This window comes from Geotrypetes seraphini, chromosome 11 (assembly GCF_902459505.1).
Source record: "Geotrypetes seraphini chromosome 11, aGeoSer1.1, whole genome shotgun sequence".
Taxonomy (NCBI): domain Eukaryota; kingdom Metazoa; phylum Chordata; class Amphibia; order Gymnophiona; family Dermophiidae; genus Geotrypetes; species Geotrypetes seraphini.
The window spans coordinates 138,307,271-138,327,744 of record NC_047094.1 but is presented as its reverse complement, the minus strand read 5'-3'; the positions used below and the strand labels follow the sequence as shown (position 1 = coordinate 138,327,744).

General features: G+C 41.8%; 1 protein-coding gene across 2 annotated transcripts; it reads right to left on the bottom strand.

Annotated features, from left to right (window-relative positions):
- On the bottom strand, nt 1-20,325 carry LOC117345542 (CMP-N-acetylneuraminate-beta-galactosamide-alpha-2,3-sialyltransferase 2-like). 2 transcript variants are annotated; one of them, XM_033914348.1, is made up of 6 exons: nt 20,267-20,325; nt 11,644-11,840; nt 6,582-6,761; nt 4,232-4,277; nt 2,890-3,009; nt 1-393 (listed from the first exon to the last, which is right to left on the bottom strand). In XM_033914348.1, the coding sequence occupies exons 2-6, from the start codon at nt 11,787-11,789 to the stop codon at nt 226-228; spliced, it is 660 nt and encodes a 219-aa protein (XP_033770239.1). In that variant the 5' UTR covers nt 11,790-11,840; nt 20,267-20,325; the 3' UTR covers nt 1-225. The 2 variants fall into 2 exon arrangements, with proteins under 2 accessions (XP_033770239.1, XP_033770238.1); XM_033914347.1 differs by lacking the exon at nt 20,267-20,325 and adding an exon at nt 17,641-18,153.
- Between the last annotated feature and the right edge of the window lie 149 nt (nt 20,326-20,474).

The window sequence follows — 20,474 nt, the reverse complement described above, 5'->3', positions numbered from 1 at the left end:
GAATATAAATAATTAACATTTTCTCTGCGTACAGTGTGCTTTGTGTTTTTAAAAATTTTATTGTTGGTAGATCATTTTGACTTGGTCATTTTAAAAGTAGCTCGCAAGCCCAAAAGGTGTGGGCACCACCCCTGCTGTATTTCATTCTCAAATTATATTTTAAAAAAAGTATATAGCATAACCTGATTTTAAGAGAGCAGCATCAGCGTGTGCATGAAAAGGCACTCAGGTATAAAATGTTACTTTGCCCTCTTGTTCAAGTCTCTTTATGAGAGCCAATTCAAAGTCAGCATTGTGTACACCAGTCCTGCGGAAAGCAGAGGCAAAGCGATTCTTTTCCCAGTAATGATGCCAACTCCCAGAACTGTCTGCACCATAGCCAAACACGGATACCTGGAAAGGGGGAGAATAGAAAATTAGTGTCGGCATCTGAAACCTCCTCACTCATAGAGGCAGCTGGAAACACTTGGGAACATCCTGCCTACATACAGACAAATGTGTGATCTTTTAATACATGGCTGAGCCTGAGCCTACTCCTTTGGGGACAGAGGGCTGTGGGGGAGGGAGAAGTGGTTGAGGTAAAGAGAAGAGTGTAGGAAAGAAAAAAAAAGTGTTTTGTTTGCAGGAAGAAGAGCACATTCTTGAGTGGTAACTTGGGCATGTAGATTGAGGGAGCGTTGGTGTGTGTAGCTTGAAGTGGCTCAGTAAGTTATTTTTCTCCATGGACAGCATGAATCCTGGTGATGTCATCATTGCTTATATGATAGTGTTTTTATATTTGATAAGAAACTTCATTGGCTGCTTATAGAGAAACATATTGGCAGGACTCAACTGCACACTTCCGTTTAGAAATTTTACTTGATTGTGGCTCTCAATGTATATGAGGCTCCTGAGGAAGGGTTTTTACCTGAAACTGAGCTTGATAGAGCCTAGAAAGATGTTTGTAAGTATGATGACAGCTAGATTTATTACCACAAAATTAGTGCTCAATAGTATATCCACACATAACCAGCACTCACTATTAATCCTGAAACCTTATCATATCTTTTTATATAGAGCTATGTGATACCCTCTCATTGGCTAGCAGCCACATATAAGTAAGAGATTTTTTTGTATGGACCTTCAGAGTGCAGCTAGGCATTTCATACTACTAGCTACTAAAGTCTTCATCAGTCCAATTTTTTATTGACATCATTGTAAAAAGGCTCTTAGCTTCACTATTTCATTATTAATTTCATTTATTTTTCTTGTAGCATTTTAACTTTTATTCTTATGTTATTAAAAGATATAGCTACTTAGCTTTAAGGTAGATTCTCAAATTTCACCAATGCCACCTCTCCCAACATGCATGTTTCAAAAATAAATTTTCTTCAGGGTCGAGGGGAACGATTGAGGGAGCTGTGATCCGTTGAAAACATGTTAGTGCTGGTTATGTGTGGAAGTATGATGAGATAATGAAAACTGTGAATTGAGAATGGGGCGGCACTTAAGATAAGTACTTGATTTTGTGCTTTTTTGAGCGTTTAGTTCTGATAAGTCGGTAACAAAACAAAGAAAGAAAAAATATATATAGCAAAAAAAATTTTCTCTGAGATTGCACTGCACTTTATTATTTTTTTTACTCATATTTTATTAGTGCAAACCAACCCAAGGCGTACAAACAACAACCAGATACCCTGTGGGTTCTGTAGCGCACCTGGAAATCACAATCCAAATACACTACAAGCCTCCCAGCACCCCACCCCATCCCCCTCCCCAAGCAAAAGAACACCACCAATGGAGTCCAGCACTAGAACCAAAATGTCCCAATCAGGAATAGGAGTAACTACTTCGCCAGTCTTGAAATTTCTGGGTCTGATGCAGCACATAGGCTGTCAGGCAATACATCCCCAGTTTAAGAACCCTTGACTTAACATCAAATTCCTACTTACGAACCGTTGTACTGCCGCTCCCTTCCTGTCTTAACGCGACCCACCTCTTCCCTTCCGTGTTCCAACGCACCCCTCGCCATTCCTTCTTAGACGCAGTGGTCGGTTTGAATGGTGTAAAGAGGTAGGAAAATAGAGCTGAATGAAGAGGTTTTTTAAAAAGGCATTAAGACTATTTAAAGGAGTAAAATATGCATTAAAATGTAGCGTTAGGTTATGGAGACTTAGGTGTCTTTTTTTTTTTATCTCTTTAGGGAATGGTAACCTTGAGAAAAAACTTTGAACTGGTGATTCTACCCCCGTTGAGAAGCGTCTTTTGCACAGCTAAGTACTTTTAGTACATATTGATTTAAGCTAAATATTTAAGTTTATTAAATGATAATTATCAAAAACAATTAAAGAATTTCTTGAACTGGATCCGATGACGAGTGGGAGCCCAGCACAATGAGAGTAGTTTGAGTGCTTGGTGGCCGCTGAGGACCAGTCAGACTAGTTATAACCTTGGAGAAAGAAGCATGGCATGAATGTGAGATAATTTCTTACATTTGACTATATTGGATATTGGAGTGTTCTTCATTCAAATTCATTTAAATAGTGCCTATGGTTACATCAATTTTTATATGGCACGATTCCCGAATTTTTAAAGTTTGATGTCTGGTTACCAACCATCAAGATCATTGCGCTCTGAAAATTCGTGCAGGAGTAAAACTGTGGAACGGCCTTATTGGTCAAATTCGGAAGTTCATTCAGGAAATTGCTGAAAACACAATTATTTGTTGATGCATTTCTTTGAGCATTTGACCTATTACAAGGATTGAATCTTTCTGCTTTTGGTTTTCTGTTCTGACCTATTTCAATATTTTATGTATGTAATTTTATTGTAAACTTGGAATAAAATGGTATAGAAATTTTAAAAATAAATAAATATAGACAGAATTGGGGAATTCCAAACATAACTTACCTCATCACAAACATGAATGGCAAAGAAGAGGGCGAGGATGCCGGTTGAAGGGTACTTCCCATGATGACTGGTCCAGTTGTCATGGATGTATTTGAAAAAGGATGGATTAAATATTAACACCTAAGAAGGAAAAATATGTAGTTATGGACTCTGATTTCTGATGGTTTCAGACTGATCATATTTTACTGACAAACATGTGAAAACTGCTAGGTATCTCACATTCACGATAGGTAGGAACAGAGCATAGACTCGCTCTCTTGGACAGAAGTGACCCCGCCATTAGAGTCCATAGAAATGAAAATATATAGATCCGTGATGCATGTCACAGGCCTTTTCATAACCACTGTGCCATAGTGCCAGTTATCAAGTCATGGAAACACTTCCTAGACCACTAAATGAGTAGGTAGGGAGACTTTTCTCTGCAGAATTCTGTGCAGTCTGCTTTCTGACTGCCTCCCTCCCTCCCTGAACACACCGGCTTCAGTGTGGCATGAGAATGAGCTGTCCAGTAGTACAATACATGGGGCTACTTTCTGCTCCTCTGCCACCTTGATCGACGGCAGTTCTTGCTATGTAGCTGTACGGAGGCCCCTGTGCCTTCAAGGAACAGCTGGGCCTAGGATGGCAGAGGAACAGGGAGCAGCCTGACATGTTGCTGGGGAGCCCCTCCTTGTGCTGTGCTGAAGCCAATGGGGGAGGAACCAGGGAAAGGTGGCTGGGGTGTGGAGGCCCCTGTGCCTTCAAGGAACAGCTGGGCCTAGGATGGCAGAGGAACAGGGAGCAGCCTGACATGTTGCTGGGGAGCCCCTCCTTGTGCTGTGCTGAAGCCAATGGGGGAAGAACCAGGGAAAGGTGGCTGGGGTGTGTGCATGCAGGGAGGGGGCTGAAGTAAGATGGAGTGAGTGAGGGGCTTGGGGCTGTGTAAAAGGGCAGATGAGGCATGGTAGGGGTTGAAAGAAAGGTGTGTGCAGGGAGGGGGATAGAATAAATATGGATGGAGTGAATTGAGGGACTTGGAAAGGTGGATGGAGTAGGGGGCTGGAAAGGTAGATGACGTGTGTGTGCGCCATGGAAATGGAGTGGAAGCCTGTAGGAAGATGATGGGAAACCGCTTTGGCTGTAGTAGTGATGATGGTGGCGGGGGGAATATTTCATGATGCCGAGGGAAAGATGCCAGCCCTTATAATGGGAGAATTCTGCACAAGAAAATTGCAAATAGCATGCAGAATTCCCCTGGTGGAGAGGATGCTAGTTTTGATGGATCTTTTAGTACTTGGTTAGAGAAGAATGAGTTAGAAAAAAATTCTGTAAAATTATTATCCCCTTTCCTAATTAGACTTACCTTATCTTTATCAGCTTGGATAAATGATTTAACTTTCATATATGTACTGGAAAATAAACACAAGAGAAACTTAATATACTGTGCAGAAAAGTCCACATTATAATTCTCATAAATTAGACTGAATATCTATGTTCAGCTTGCTAGAATAGGAATACAAATCTCTTGTGCGCTGAGAGTTTCTCTCTTAAGCAAGCTCAGTTTTCTGAAGACTCCCCAAGTACCTGAAGAGGATAAAAAACCCAGTGAAACTACTGTATAGCAATGTCTACACTCTGGGGCAATGGGGCTAAATTCCCAAGTCTATCTCTTGCTTCCTGAATCTACAGAGACGGTATTCCCAGCCACTGGGGTTCATAAGGAACCTCAGCCATTCTACAATCTCAGTATCTAGCATAGCGGTCCTCAGTCCTGCCTTGGAGGCACACCTAACCAGTCTGGTTTTAAGGATATCCATAACAAATACTGTATGAATTCAATAGATGGGGACCCAGCATATGCACATTTGTAATGTCTGTCTTTGGTATGCCTCTGAGGCAGGACAGATGGAATTGGATTTCTTCTATGCCACTACAAACTGAAGAAAAGCCACCACAGGCCTTAGGAATCTGCTCCTTTTAGTCTTTCACTAAAGATTCACCACAATAGCAAGAAAAATTTAAATGCAGAGGGATAGATATTTAAAGTAATTTAACGGACAGAAGATGCTCTTGTCCAGTTAAATCACCTAATTGGGGCTATCCAAGGATATTGTGCGGGTAGTGCTGCTGGAAGTCTCTAACTGCCTAGAAAGGCCCGGATTCTGTATAGGATGCCCGTCCCGGGCGTCCTATACAGAATTGGAACAAAACCCGCCCAAAGTAAACCCGATTCTATAACCTAAGTCCATGTTGCAGACGCCGGTTACAGAATCGGGATTTTGTTTAGAGTTTAGATGCGGCCGCTATACTTTATTGCGGCAAGGGATTTCCCTGCCATGATTAGTATCACGGCCACAAATACGGCCGCCAGTCTCCCCAACTCCCCCCCCCCCCCCCCCCGACGTTCGCGACAGGAGGGTGCCCAACCCCTCCTGCCAAAAGAACCCCCCCCCCCAAAGATCGCCGGCAGGAGGGTACCCAACCCCTCCTGCCGGACCCTCCCAACGAACCCCTCTCAAGCTTACCGCCAAGTTGGCCGGACGGGTCTTCGCACCATCCGGCCAGCAGACCCGCCTCTGTCCAAATGAGGCGGGCCTGCCCCTCCCCTGCCCAACCCACGGGATCCTAGGGCCTGATTGGCCCAAGCGCCTAAGGCCCCATCCCTTGCCGCGATAAAGTATAGAGGCTGCGTCTACTTACCATGTAGGCTAGCATTTTGCTAGCCTACATTGTAAGCGTCTTCCCCTCTGCTAGGGAGACGCACAGGGCCGCCTAAGGCTATCGCCTAGCCTTAGGTGAGCTTAGACGGGCTTGTGGGCCTCCCTAGGCTCCCGGAAGCACCTTCAATATAGGCGGCCTGCCTGGGGAGCATTTTTTTAGAAAACATGCCTCCCGATTGGCTGATTAGACAGCTGTAGGATGCCTACAGCTGCCTACAATCGGGACGCACTTTGCAGAATCAGGGCCAAAGTGCCTATGTTGGGAGAAGGAATCGGCATTTGCTTGTTGCAGTTTTCTGGGTTTTGCTGCGACTGGCCAGGTAAAACTGACAGGGTATGCTGTGAGGTCTGCAGCTTTTCTTTATATATAGTGGGTCCTTGAACCTGGTTGGTTGGGGCTTGAGGTGAATGAAAGCATAACCCAGCTTAATGGGGAGAGCATCTTTAAACTCGCCAGAGAACTTTCCATTCTACTTGAGAGAGACCAACTGATTTTCCCACCAAAATTCAAATTGGTGACTAACGGACTTTTCTGCCTTGATCACCTCAAGCCCCAACCCCCAACCAATCAAGTTTGAGGACCCACTATATATAAAGACACAGACTTCACATCATACCCTGAAGAAAGCCTCAGCATGATGGCTGAAACGTCGGTTCTACTTGACTAGATGTGGCGAAATCCTTAAAACTACCAGCTGCAGAAGCCTAAAAGAGCAGAGGAATCAGCAGTTAACTGGATAAGTTAACCAGACAAATCAGACTGCATAAAATTATGCAATTTGTTTGGTTTCACTTATTTTTTTAAGGGCTGAAAACTGGCCCTTAACCGGAGAAGATTTAATGCTGGTGCCCAGACATGGCCTGGCATTATATCCAGACTTAAAGCTGGTGGTGGTGGTGAAAACATTGCTGATTGCTGCAGGCTGCATATTTACCCGAAAGAATAAGGAGGAGCATAAGAAGGATGTATGAGATAATATCAGCAGTACTAACAATCTGAGCTCTCCAGTGGACAAGGCACTAGTTATCCATTTCAGGTCCAGGAGTTTGAATGGAATGAGAATGAGGTGGATTCCAGGCTGAAGGTTCACAGCACTTTCTGGATACATGAAGTGATGTGTTGTCCTTGAACCGACATCTTCCTCAAAACCAACTGTTTTAGCACCATTCATTCTGAATAAATAAAGTAAAATTACTCTCGCTATAGTAGGAGGCTAGTGGCAGAATTTTCAATCAATACATGAAAGAATGAGTATAAAAACTACTACTACTACTACTATTATTTCTATAGTGCTACCAGACGTAGGCAATGCTGTTCAAGATCCCACCACACTATGTCCTCTTCTGTATCTGACCATGCCATGTTTTGTCATACTATATATATTGATATTCGATCCCTAGTATGTGTCAAATTAGGATAAATCCAGTGCAAATAATAACCTGTTAACTGTATATTATGTATGTTTAACTTGTAACCCGTTTTGCGTTCTTTGGGAAAAATGGGATAGAAAACAAATTAAATAAATTTGTCATACTGTCACCTTTTCTCTCTCTCACTCTACTATACGTCATATCTTTCACACTATATTTGCCATACTATGGGCTCCTTTTATCAAGCCACGCTAAACCACCGGCCGTGCTAGCCGCTACCGCCTCCCTTGAGCAGACGGTAGTTTTTAGGCCAGCGCGGGGATTAACGAGTGATGAAACGTCACGCTTGACAAAAGGAGCCCTATGTCTATAATGCTATGTCTGCTACACAATGTTTGCCATCGTGTATCTACTGGACTAAGTTCTATCATACATGTCATACTAGGTTAGCCATGCTTGAATTACTATGCTCGCCATACTATGCTCATCATGCTATGTTTCACCGTACCATGTTTTGTCATGTTATGTTTTACCATACTTTAAATATATTTTACCATCTTTGTCAGACAACGTCCTGCCATGCCATGTTTGCCATCACTTTGTATAAATACATTTTATTATGTATGTAACCTTGTAACCCATTCTGAGTTGTCTTGGGAGGACGGGATATTAAAACCAACCAACCCCCCCCAAAAAAATATATATATATGTTTACAATGTTTATTTGCAATGCTCTAGGCCAGGGGTGTCAAAGTCCCTCAAGGGCCGCAATCCAGTCGGGTTTTCAGGATTTCCCCAATGAATATCCATGAGATCTGTTTGCATGCACTGCTTTCATAGTATGCTAATAGATCTCATGCATATTCATTGGGGAAATCCTGAAAACCTGATTGGATTGCGGCCCTCGAGGGACTTTGTCACCCCTGCTCTAGGCTCATAAAATTGCATAAAATCAGGTTTCTGCTTTGAGCAGGGAGATTTTATTTTTTATTTATTTATTTAGTCATTTATTTAGCTCGTCCTCCCAAAGGAGCCCAGAACAAGTTACAGGAGTACATTCATAGTATGGGTAGGACAAATTTTAGTGAGACATACAGACTTTACAGCATGGACAAAGGGGTTTAAATTATAGTATAGACATAACATTCAGACTTACATAGTGGACATAGGGTGGTTTAAATTGCAGCATTTTCAGTGTAGATATACTTGGAGGTGAAATAGCTTTTCTTTGCAGGTGGGTTCATCTTTGTTGTCAGAGAATGTGGTAGTAATTCAGGTTATATTTGAGGTGGTATGGGAGTTTTAGTGAGATTCCGTTTAGTATATTAGGTGGTGTCTTTGGGTTCCATCTGTCCGGGGTGTATACGTGGGTCTTCAAGGAGCTGGGTTTGTAAAGAGAAAGGTTTTCACGGCTTTTCTGAAGTTCAAAAGACTGTCTAGTGATCTAATGGATGGGGGAATTATGTGCCACATTCTGGGTATGTAATGAGAATATGAGCATCTTTGGGCTGTCTCAGACTTGAGTGAATGGCCTGATGGCAGGACCAGCCATTTTCTGTGGGGAAGAAAATTAAGATGAAGGGGACATGAATGAAAAATGCACTTCACTGCGGGAATGGGGAGGGAATGGAGATGAATTTTTGTCCCCAAGTCACTCTCTACCACTGAGGTCAGTCAAAACTTCTATTAGGTTTATATCATGGATCCTCGGATGGCTACCATGAGCTTGAAACCTTCTATGCTCGATCCTGTAGACCACTTCTTCAGAGATCCAATAATATAATTAATTCCTTATCATTCATTACATTACATCGCCCCCTTGTCTTTCATTGATGGATATTTCTTTTTCCATTAGAAATTTTCTTCATATAACTTTGTTTTATAGTATATCATGAACACTTATTTTAAGTTAGACCTTGTAAGGGCTACCTCTCCAGCGGACAGTGAAGCTGGTTTTAAGAAAGGTTTGGTCAATTTCCTGGAGGAAAAGTCCATACTTTGTTGTTGAGGAAGACATGGTATCATGGAATATCGGTAGCATGGAATATTGCTACTCCTTGGATTTTGGCCAGGTACTAGTGACCTGGATTAGTCACTGTGAGAACAGGCTACTGGGCTTGATAGACCATTGGTCTGACCAGTAAGGCTATTCATAACTTCTTATAAGTTGTATAGTCAATGGCTGAATTTTGCTCCTGAATATGTAACTTTTATTCCTTAGCAACAGCAGCAAATGAATCCAGAGACTAGTGGGATAGCACATATCTACCAGCAGGTGGAGATAGAGAATCGATTTGCTGGTGCTCTGCTTGGATGGAACTTCTCCTGGCCAATTAGTATGCTCTATCTTCAGCAGGCGAATGGTTGCCTGTCCGGATTGGCATCTCAAATTAGTACTTGGGGGATTACAAGTGGCTTCATTTGAACCTTTGCGCAAAGAGACACTCAATGTCACCTTGAAGATGGTTTTTCTGGTAACCATAGTGTCATCTCAGCGGGTGTTGGAATTGCAGGCGTTATCCTGCAGAGATCCATTTTTGCACTTCACGGATGCTGGGGTCTTGGTTTGGACGGTTTCTTCCTAAGGTAGTTTTGACCTTTCATGTCGACCAATCTCCCTTTCTTCTGGGAGGAGGACTATGGGTGGAGATTTCGTTCCTTGCATTTACTCGGAAGTGCAGGTGCATTCTATGTACAATCTTCAGAATACTAATGACTTTCGGCATGCGGATCACCTTTTTATCTTATTCTCAGGGTGCAACAAGGGTGTGACGGTATCTAAAGCATCAGTAGCCCGATGGGTCAGAGAAGCTATTGCTTCCACTTATTTGTTGGCGGGGAAGCAGTTACTGGTGGATCTCCATGCGCACTGAACCAGAGCGGTAGCTACTTCATGGGCTGAGTCCAGGGGATTTTCCTTGGAAGAATTTGTAGAACGTCGACGTGGTTGTCCTCGAACATGGTTTCTAAACATTACCAGTTGGATGTGGTGGTGTGTGCAGAGGCATCTTTTGGTGCTTCAGTCATCGCGGAGGTGGCTTGCACTCCCATCTGGATTAAGGATTGCTTTGCTACATCCCACTAGTCTCTGGATTCATCTGCTGCTGTGGGGGTATTTCAGCTTGCATGTTAAAGTTGGTAGTTGGTTTAAGTGTGAGAGTTTTTAAATTTGACATTGTCATGGGGGGAAGGGAAGTTTTTTGCTGGTGCAGTTTGATTGTTTCTGATACTTGAGCAAAGAGAGAACTGATTTGCCAGTGCTCCACTTGGATGGAGCTTCTCCTGGTCTATTAGTATCGCTATCTCCACCTGCTGGTACATGTGTGCTATCCCATTACACTTCTCCCTCCGTATTCGCTGTGATAGGGGATTAACTTTTTCATATGTTATTCGCTGTTTTCTATTAAAAGCCATCGTGGATATGGTGAAACCGCGAATAACATGGTGGGAGACCTGGCCTGTTCCTGAAGGAAAGGCAAAACACAGTGAAGAAAGTGCTGGGAATCAACGATTTTCTCTGTGTATGCTGGGAATCAGCAATTTTTCTATGCAAGCTGATGTAATTTGGGGGGAGGAGCCAGCAAGCTAAAAACCGTGAATAATCGAAACCGTGAATACGGAGGGAGACGTGTACTTCTTTATTTATTCAATTTTTAATTGAACACACAGCATATACATGCATTAAGAAACAGAAATCAAAAAGCTATACCAGCAATAACATTCATCAACATATCATTCCTTACAGAACCTAACATAAGGTAAATTTCCATAGCAGATTCCTCTGCTTAATGTAGGAGAGAGCATAAAGAAAGAGAGGCACAACTTAAACAGGAAAAGTTACACAAAGAAGAAGAATGGTGTCTCATCAGCTAATTAAATTCCACTCTTCCTGTAAACTAATCTCCAGTTTCTTCCCTTGAACCTGAAATCTGGACTTGTTTTTTTACGCTTATTTTCAAGAAAAGCTTTTAATTTAAAAAAAAAAGCCTTTAATTGTTTGGGATCAAAGAAAAGATACCTATTCGACTTGTGCTGAATTTACAGGGAAAACGTAAAGAAATGAGCACCCAGGGCTAACACCTGAGGGCGTAACATCAAGAATTGCTTCCTTTTTTCCTGTGTATCTATACAGACATCGGGAAATACCCATACTTTTCCTCCCAAAAACAATTTATCAGAATGTGTGCTATCCCACTAGTCTTTGGATTCATTTGCAGCGTCTAATGGAAAGAAAATTAGCAGGTAATAACATAATTTTTCCTTGCTGTTCTTATACCACCTCAACCATATTCTTTTTCTAAATAGATACATTTGTCTATTTTCCTTATCAAATGGGCAACTTGTATGTATCTATAGAACCACAAGATATATTTTTAAAAAGGCATTTATGAGCTCTACATTGCTACCGACTACATAAATGCCTTTCAATTGTTCAAATTTCTTATTGGCCTTCAACATTGAGAGGCAATGCTATAATCTTATAATTACAACAAACATCATGAGGAAACAGTAATAGAAATAGCTATATTCTGCTTAGCAATGTGGGCATTGGCACCAAGTATCGCCAAAATTACCAGCTCCTCGATTCTACCTCACAGTGCCCCTCTCTTGCCTGGCCTGTTCAGTCTTTTTTGTTGTTGTTGTTGCTTCATACCACTGTTACTCTTGTGTTGCTCTTACGTACCGTAAAATAAAATCATGTGAATCAATTAGCTGCCCATGCTTTGATCCTTTCAGATTTCCTGAATTTCCTACAACAGCACACCTTTGACACCGGCCATTGTTACCTCTCTCCAAGGACTCGTCCATAGGTGAGACAACTTTGAACATTCTTGCTAAGATATCCTGAAGATGGCTCCCATTATTTGATCTTTGTAGTTTCTGAAGAAACACAAAATTCAAGTCATATAATTATCCATATTTACTGGGACATTCAGCTATTAGTTGGCTAATGACCCTCTCCATACAAAACAGATTACACCAAATAATGACCTCTGGAAATGAGGATGAAAGTTCAATACTTCTGATTTATCTTCATAAGCAGAGAGAACGCAGTGGGAATGACACAACCAATTTGTCAAGAAACAGAGAAACATGAGGGCAGATAAAGGCCAAATGGCCCATCCAGTCTGCCCATCTGCAGTATCCATTATCTCTTCCTCTCTCTAAGAGATCCCATCTAGAAAATGATTTGGGGAAAAATTTGTCCCTGTTCCTGCAAACTGTATGATCTCATCCGTGGCTTCCTTATGTCCTGCACTTATCAAGTACGTTTTAATTATGAACTTTCAGATACCTGGAGCAATCCATCCGGTGTGCCACAAGGGTCTCCGCTATCTCCATTGCTCTTCAACGTCTACATGTCCTCACTAGGCACGCAGCTAACCCAGTTTACATGTTTGATTGTAACCACACTGAAAAAGCGGTATATCAAGTCCCATCCCCTTTACAACTGTATGCAGCACTGAACACATGATATAAAGGTACTTTATCCCTAATGGGTTCACAATCTAATTTTTTGTACATGGGGCAATGAAGGATTAAGTGACTTGCCCAAGGTCACAAGGAGCTGAAATGGGAATCAAACCTAGTTCCCTGCACTAACTGTTAGTCTACTCCACTGTGTTGGTTCATGTGGGATTACTTTAATATTCTTCTTTTATGCCACAGGGTTGTTTTTCAGAGGTCCATATTTATATAGTAGAAAGGCAGCCTAAGGACCCATAGCTGTGGGAATATCGGCTTTCTCGTTCCTTCTCTGTGCACAAGGATTGAGACATGGATTTGATGGGAGGAGGAAGAACTAAAGAAAGGGGGGAGGGTTTTATACTAGGAACCTAGATGGCAGATAGCCATAATAAGTTCAAGTTTAAGTTCAATTTATTTAATATACTGCAAATATAAGCAAAGGTTAATCTAAGTGGCTTACAATAAAAATATTGCTTAAAAAAAGAAAGTAAAAATAAAAGTAAAATAACAAGGGGAAAGGAATAAAATAATCAAAACACTTAATTACAACTAACAATCAAATGAATTTGGAAACGAGGTAGGAAAAGAATGGGTAGGTTACAATAAAAATAAAGGGTGGGGGAAAGGGAAACGAATGGAACAAATAAGGTAGGGGAAGAACATATATGGTTTCTGCCCACGCAAGTTAAGATATAATCAAAAAAGCCAGGGAAAAAAGATTGCCTGCAGTTATGACTGAGTGAAAAAAAGGAGTTAAGAACAAAAAGCCAGAGTAAAAAATATGACTTTAATTGCACCTTGAATGTCACAAAAGATTTTCAGAATGGAGGTAATAAGGAGTTCCAGAGGGTGGGAGCCATGAAAGAGAATGAAAAATTCCTATGAAAATTGAGAAATAATTGTTGAAATGAGGGAACGACTAATAACTATTGTTGAGATGAGCATAATGTTCTTTGTGGCAAATATAGAACCAAGAGACTAAATAAGTAGCAATGAAGACCACTTGAAATTATTTGATCAGTGGAAATATTGTATTTAAAAGGAATGCGATAGAACACCAGAAGGCTATGTTCTGATTTTAAGAGTGGTGTGACATGATCAAACTTAGAACAGTGGTGGAGTAGTCTAACTACAGTGTTCTGAACTAATTGTAGCCGGTGTAGTTGATATTTCAGGAGGCCGATAAGAATGGAATTGCAGTAGTCAAGTTTAAACAGGACGAGGGAATGTATGAGAGTACGGAGGGAGCTTTGTTGAAGGAATGGATCGAATTTGATGGAGAGCATAGAACGAAGAGGGATACCATCTTAAAGATGTGTGAATGGAGGCTTAAGGTATTGTCAATTTCAACACCTTAAGATTTTGGTCTTTTATGAGAATTTTAAAGGAGTTCCTTTCATAGTGAAATTTTAAAGTGTTTTCTGGTAAATTTCTTGAGAAGAGTAACACTGCGTTTTTTTGTGAGCCAATCTACAATGGTGTCCAGTTTTGTAGAGATAGATGAGTATAATGCGAGGGAATGAGTTTCAAGTGGAAAGATAAGCTGAATATCATTTGCATAAATGTAGAATGTAAAGCCTAAAGACTAATAACTAATTATTTGCAAATGCTTGTCTGAGCAACCAAGTTTTCAGAGCTGTCAAATCTTTTAAAGGATAATTTGTTTATGATAGTGAGAGGTAGGGGGTTCCACAGGAAAGGGACAACAAAAAAAGGGTATGCTTTGGGTCAGATAAGACCATCCATTGACTGTAGGGAAGGGGCTGAAGAGTATGGGATTTTGAGAGATGACAAAAGAAAGAGGTCTAGTTTGAAATCTTTAAAAGTGAGAGTTAAAGTTTTAGAGATGATGATGCTCCTGGAGCCTCTGGAACAGTGGAGAAATATGTCATTGCATCATGCATGGCAGAGAAGTCTGATGGCTGTGTTTTGGAGGGATTGCAATCTTCTTTTTTGTAGTTCATATGTTTTATTGATTTTATGAAATAAGTGAACAAATGATATACAAATGAGAACTAAGACATATTACAATTCAGTTATACACACTATGAATAACACACAAAAATAGAGTAATAAGCTGAGAGGTATAACTGACTGTGCCATGTCCAACATGTGTGACAAAACCAGTACAAAAATCTCAGTAATTGATAAGCATTCAAAACATGGAAGAAAGAATATTCCCGAGTACCACAGTAACAGCTATGTCCAAGCCGGTTGAAAATAGTGCGGTACATAGCAGGGCAATATAACATGAGACAGAAAGGGAGTAGTAAAAGAGGAAAAGGAGATAGCTGACAGGTTAAACGAGTTCTTCACGTCAGTTTTCACGAGGGAGGACACAACCAACATTCCGGATCCCGAGGAGATCGTAAAGAGAGACCAGGATGAAAACCTGGTCCAACTAGAGGTGAGCAAGGAGGATGTCCTCAGGCAGATAGACAGGCTAAAGAGCGACAAATCGCCAGGTCCGGACGGCATTCACCCAAGGGTACTCAAGGAACTAAGGAACGAAATAGCTGAGCCACTTCGACAAATATGCAACCTATCCTTAAAAACTGGAGAGATTCCGGAAGACTGGAAAATAGCAAATGTCACGCCCATCTTCAAGAAAGGCTCAAGGGGAGACCCAGGAAACTACAGGCCAGTGATCTTGACCTCGGTCCCGGGAAAGATGATGGAAGCGCTGATTAAAGACAGCATCTGGGAACACATCGAAAAAAATGGGCTACTAAAGTCGAGCCAGCATGGCTTCTGCAAGGGCAGGTCATGCCTCACGAACTTATTATACTTCTTTGAGGGGGTAAACAGCATGGTGGATAAAAGGGAATCCATAGACATCATTTACCTTGACTTCCAAAAAGCCTTCGACAAGGTACCACACGAAAGACTGTTAAGGAAGATATGGAACCACGGGGTGCAAGGGGAGGTCCACAGATGGATCAAAAACTGGCTGGCGGACAGGAAACAGAGGGTTGGAGTAAAGGGCCATTACTCAGACTGGCAATGGGTCACGAGCGGAGTTCCACAGGGGTCGGTGTTGGGACCGCTCCTGTTCAATATATTTATTAACAACCTGGAGTCAGGGACAAAATGTGAGGTTATTAAATTTGCAGATGACACCAAACTGTACAGCAGGGCTAATAATATGGAGGACTGCGAAAATCTCCAAAAAGATCTGACAACGCTGGAAGAGTGGGCCAAAAAGTGGCAAATGAGCTTCAACATAGGGAAATGCAAGGTCATGCATGTAGGGAAAAAGAACCCGATGTTCACTTACAAAATTGGGGGATCACCGCTAGGGGTGAGCAACCTTGAAAGAGACCTGGGAGTGATGGTAGACACAACCTTGAAGGCAGTCGGCGCAGTGCGCCACAGCCTCAAGGAAAGCAAACAAAATGTTGGGTATCATTAAGAAGGGTATCACGACCAGGACGAAGGAAGTCATCCTGCCACTGTATCGTCCAATGGTGCGGCCGCACCTGGAGTACTGTGTTCAGTACTGGTCGCCGTACCTCAAGAAGGACATGGCGGTACTTGAGAAAGTCCAGAGAAGAGCAACTAAGCTAATAAAGGGCATGGAGGACCTCTCATATACTGACAGACTGAAAAAGCTGGGGCTTTTCTCCTTGGAAAAGCGGAGACTTAGAGGAGACATGATAGAAACCTTCAAGATCATGAAGGGAGTAGAAAAAGTAGACAGGGACAGATTTTTCAAATTATGGGGAACCACAAGTACAAGGGGGCACTCGGAGAAATTGAAAGGGGACAGGTTTAGGACAAACGCCAGGAAGTTCTTTTTCACCCAGAGGGTGGTGGATACATGGAACGCGCTACCGGAAGATGTGATAAGCAGGAGCACGCTACAGGGCTTCAAAGAAGGTTTGGATAGGTATCTGGAGGACAAAGGGATTGAGGGGTACAGATAGGAGTGGAGGTAGGTTTAAGGCTAGGATTAGAGGTAAGTTACAAAATTAGTCTGGGACCACTGTTCAGGCAGTGGGCCTGATGGGCTGCCGCGGGAGCGGACCGCTGGGCAGGATGGACCTCTGGTCTGCCTCAGCGGAGGCAACTTCTTATGTTCTTATATGTCAACGGCCCAAAGCACAGTGTGATTTTAAAGGGCTCTATACTCTAAGACAGTGATTCCCAACCCTGTCCTGGAGGACCATCAGGCCAATCGGGTTTTCGGCTAGCCCTAATGAATATGCATGGAGCAGATTTGCATACCTGTCACTTCCATTATATGCAAATCTCTCTCATGCATATTCATTAGGGCTAACCTGAAAACCCGATTGGCCTGGTGGTCCTCCAGGACAAGGTTGGGAACCACTGCTCTAAGAAATGCACTAGTAAAGTTTAGTTTTTCAGCAATGACCCTTTCAAATTTGGTGGTTATGCACAATGTATTCCACCAGAAGATGAATTCTACTTTGGACAAATCTTTCCCGCAGTATAGGATGTTTTTAATGGCTAAGAACTGATTTTATCAAATACTAGCCTAAGTCTGTATTTATTTACTCAACTTTAAGCCCAAGGACTTACAGCTGATATAGATGATGAAAACCTTGCATAACTCATACACATAAGTGCCTGACAGACAGGTTTTTATATTCTCTGCCAACTCCGTTCTGTTAGGCATTACTTTGACCGTGATACCTCATTCTCTCACTATTGATCACTAGATCAGTGATTCCCAACCCTGTCCTGGAGGAACACCAGGCCAATCGGGTTTTCAGGCTAGCCCTAATGAATATGCATGAGAGAGATTTGCATATGATGGAAGTGATAGGCATGCAAATTTGCTTCATGCATATTCATTAGGGCTAGTCTGAAAACCCAATTGGCCTGGTGTTCCTCCAGGACAGGGTTGGGAACCACTGCACTAGATTATAGACCAGGCCATCTCCCAACGGAGCTCGACTCGGTTCACAATTAATTAAGACTAGAGTGCATAAGAAGAGAAGCATGAGAGAGGCAAGTGTTAAATTAACGTCATATTTTCTACCTGAGCTGTACTTGATCACACTTTAAAAAAAAGATCATGTTCTTAGCCATTAAAAACAACTGCTGTTCATAGAATTTGCGCTTAGGCACTGGGAAGACATATGCTACATTTCAGCAGCCTTTCAGAGTTTTCCTTGTTGTATTTATGGCCTAGGGATTCATTTTTTATGCACCTGCTTATTTAAGAAGTGCAAAAACCTTTACATACCAACCACCAGTGCTGCACCTGTGCAGGGATGTTCTGGTTTTTAACAGTCAGCAGTGGCTCAATTGTGGAGCTGTAGCGTTCATCAAACCAGGGCGACATGTTCTGCTGTGAAATGCACGTCTTACAAGAGCAAGGCTTCCTTGGTCCTTCTCTTTCTCCTGGCCATAGACTTCTGAGGCTATCTCGAACCCTACAGAGCAGTGTTGAATGCCTGGTGCATGCATCTGGGCTAGTTTTCCACAAGAACAGCACCAGTCCAAATGCATAGAGAAGTCCAAGTCTTTTCATCTGCTGTATTTTGTAATATGAGAACTTACAGTACATGGCTGGAAGCCCACAGCTTTGCATACTCCGAGCTACAGTTTGCCAGGATGGTTTTTGTCTCTGCAGGTGTCAGTACCAATCAGGACCTCAGTAGCAGGACACAGCCCTAATGCATCCCCCATTTTGTGGTCTCTAAAGCTTCATTCTGTGTTGGATGTATTATTAGATAGAGGCTGATATTGAAGAAGAGAGAAGGAACCCCCCCCCCCCAACATTTCTAGCGTTTCAGGAACTAGTCACAGGCAACAGCTGTCATCAGTGGTTTCCACAAGTTGCAAAACTGAAATAAATTTTAAAAAATGGGAGATAACCAGGGTAAAAACATTACCAGACAATGCTGCTGAAAATCCATATATAGCCTTGACCGAGTGACTTGTCTAGGTAGCAGGTAAGCTGGTAGCTGGACAAGTCCTTTTAAATATCTGACCCTTACTAGTGAAGCGGCAAAACTGAACTAACCATGCTGGTGAAAGCGTGGTAGTTAGTTTATCTGCAGGTCATTTTTGCTCCAATACATTTGAATAGCTAGTGCTAAGTCAGGCTCAAATTCTGCTTCTCTTTGGGCTGGTTACTTCAATTATTCAATTTAATTGGGCAGGGAAATACCTACTGTGCAGATTTATAATTCACTTTGAGCTTGGACCTGGAAAAAGTGAGTCATTCAATCAAAATTTACAACTAGGAATGCCTCTGGCGAGCCTGCAAAGAGGGGACAATATTAAAAACCTGATTTTTGCAGGCAAAATGTTTTTTTAGCAGGGGACATGGTTTTAGATTTAGGACCCCTTTTACAAAGCCGCAGCAGTGATGCCGCATAGGAACTGAATGAGCTTCGATGCATTTACTGCAGCAGCATCGCTACTATGACTTTATAATAATAATAAATATATTTTTTTATACCGTCATCACCCAAGAGTTCTAGGCAGTTTACAGCGTAAAAAACTAGACAATCAGCGAAGTACATACTTATCATAAGATTAAAAATGGTAAAATAATTACAATGTTAAGAAGGCCTAATTATGTGATAAATTTGCCTTACTTAGGCCTCTAAATTCTTAGTCTGATACCAAAAGCATTTAAGGCTTCAAAAAGTGCTTTATTTAAAATAAAATAAAAAGCTGGCCCTTTTATTCACCAGTTTATTCGGAAAATGTGGAGCAACTTGGAGTGGCTGAGAGCAAAATGAAAACACTTGTTCAGTAGCGAAATGCGGTCACTGAAAGTAGGCACCGTAAATAGCAGCCTCACGCATGTAAAATGGTGGCAAGAGGCAGGGTATAAAAAGCAGTCTTGTTTTGGGCAATGCTTTAAAGGATCATGCATTCCATCACTTAAAGGTCCTTGCCCCTGCTTAAAGTCACTAACTGTCTGATATGGACCTGGGGCTTGAACTTTAAAGGTATCTTGCCCAGAGCTAAGTTTTACTTTCTCAGACAGGTTCCTATCTTTTCCAGCTATAGTTCATATATGCACCTGTTTATCCACTTAAGGGGGGGAAGTTATCAGTGAAATAACACATAAATGAATGGCTGGGCAAGTCACCCTCCACTGCCTCGGGTACAAAATAAGTCCTTGTAGCCACTTTGATTTCAATCATAGAAGGGCAATATATCAAATCACCTATATGAAGTTATTCTCTTTAGGGTCATTTTATAAATAATAATTTTATTTTTATACACCGCCTGACCAAAGATGGTTCTAGTCTGAAGAGTGGCCAAGGAAGAGGATGTTTGGGAAGAACTTACAGGGCTGAAAGTAATGGGACCAGATAGGAAGCTCTGACAGACCCATGAAGGATATGTTTAAGAGATCCTGATTCTTCACAAAAATGGTAACAACAACAAAAAAAGACGTGGAAATCAATAGGTGACATCCCGAGACAGGATCTGCCACAGTGGGAAGGAAAACTGCTAAGAAACTGTTCAAACTTGGGCTCAAATAGGCAATTTTAGTATTTGGTTATTTACCAAAGGCAGTTTATAGTGAGCACAGCAGAGCAGTTAGTATAGAGGCATCAGACTCAGAATCACAGCTGTCATCAAGTTCCCCAGCCCTGGCTAGAAATGAATCAACATAGCAAATTGACAAAACCCCAATGAAATAAACTATTGGATCTCCTCTGGGAACGGATCCTTTTGAACAATTAGTCACTATTACTAGGTGGCATAAAAGCCTCTCATGCTAAACCAGCAGGTTTTCTAATCACACCTACTTCAGGATGATATCAGAAATCTGTACTTTCATTCTAATCTTGATAGCTGCATGAGTCCTGTTCCTACTGATGAGAAAGTACAGTACTTACAGAGTCCCAGTGGCTGATAACTGGTTTCAGCTACTCTTAGCTATGGCCTTCACGAAAACTGTGTGAGCTCTGAGCTGGCTCATTTCCTGTATTTAAACATGACTAAACCACTTCCCTTTGTAGACAGATGCTCTTGAGGGGACTTCCGGGCTGTGAAACATTTATTAGACGAACTCGGGGGAAATGTTAAGTGGAAACAAAGTGATAT

Coding starts and splice junctions, on each gene's coding strand:
- LOC117345542 (XM_033914347.1), bottom strand. CDS start 17,988: ATGCAAAGCTGTGGGCTTCCAGCCATGTACTGTAAGTTCTCATATTAC. Junction 11,841..17,640: donor AGGTGCAGCACTGGTGGTTG/GTATGTAAAGGT, acceptor GTGTTTCTTCAG/AAACTACAAAGATCAAATAA. Junction 6,762..11,643: donor TCACATGATTTTATTTTACG/GTACGTAAGAGC, acceptor TTATTTATTCAG/AATGAATGGTGCTAAAACAG.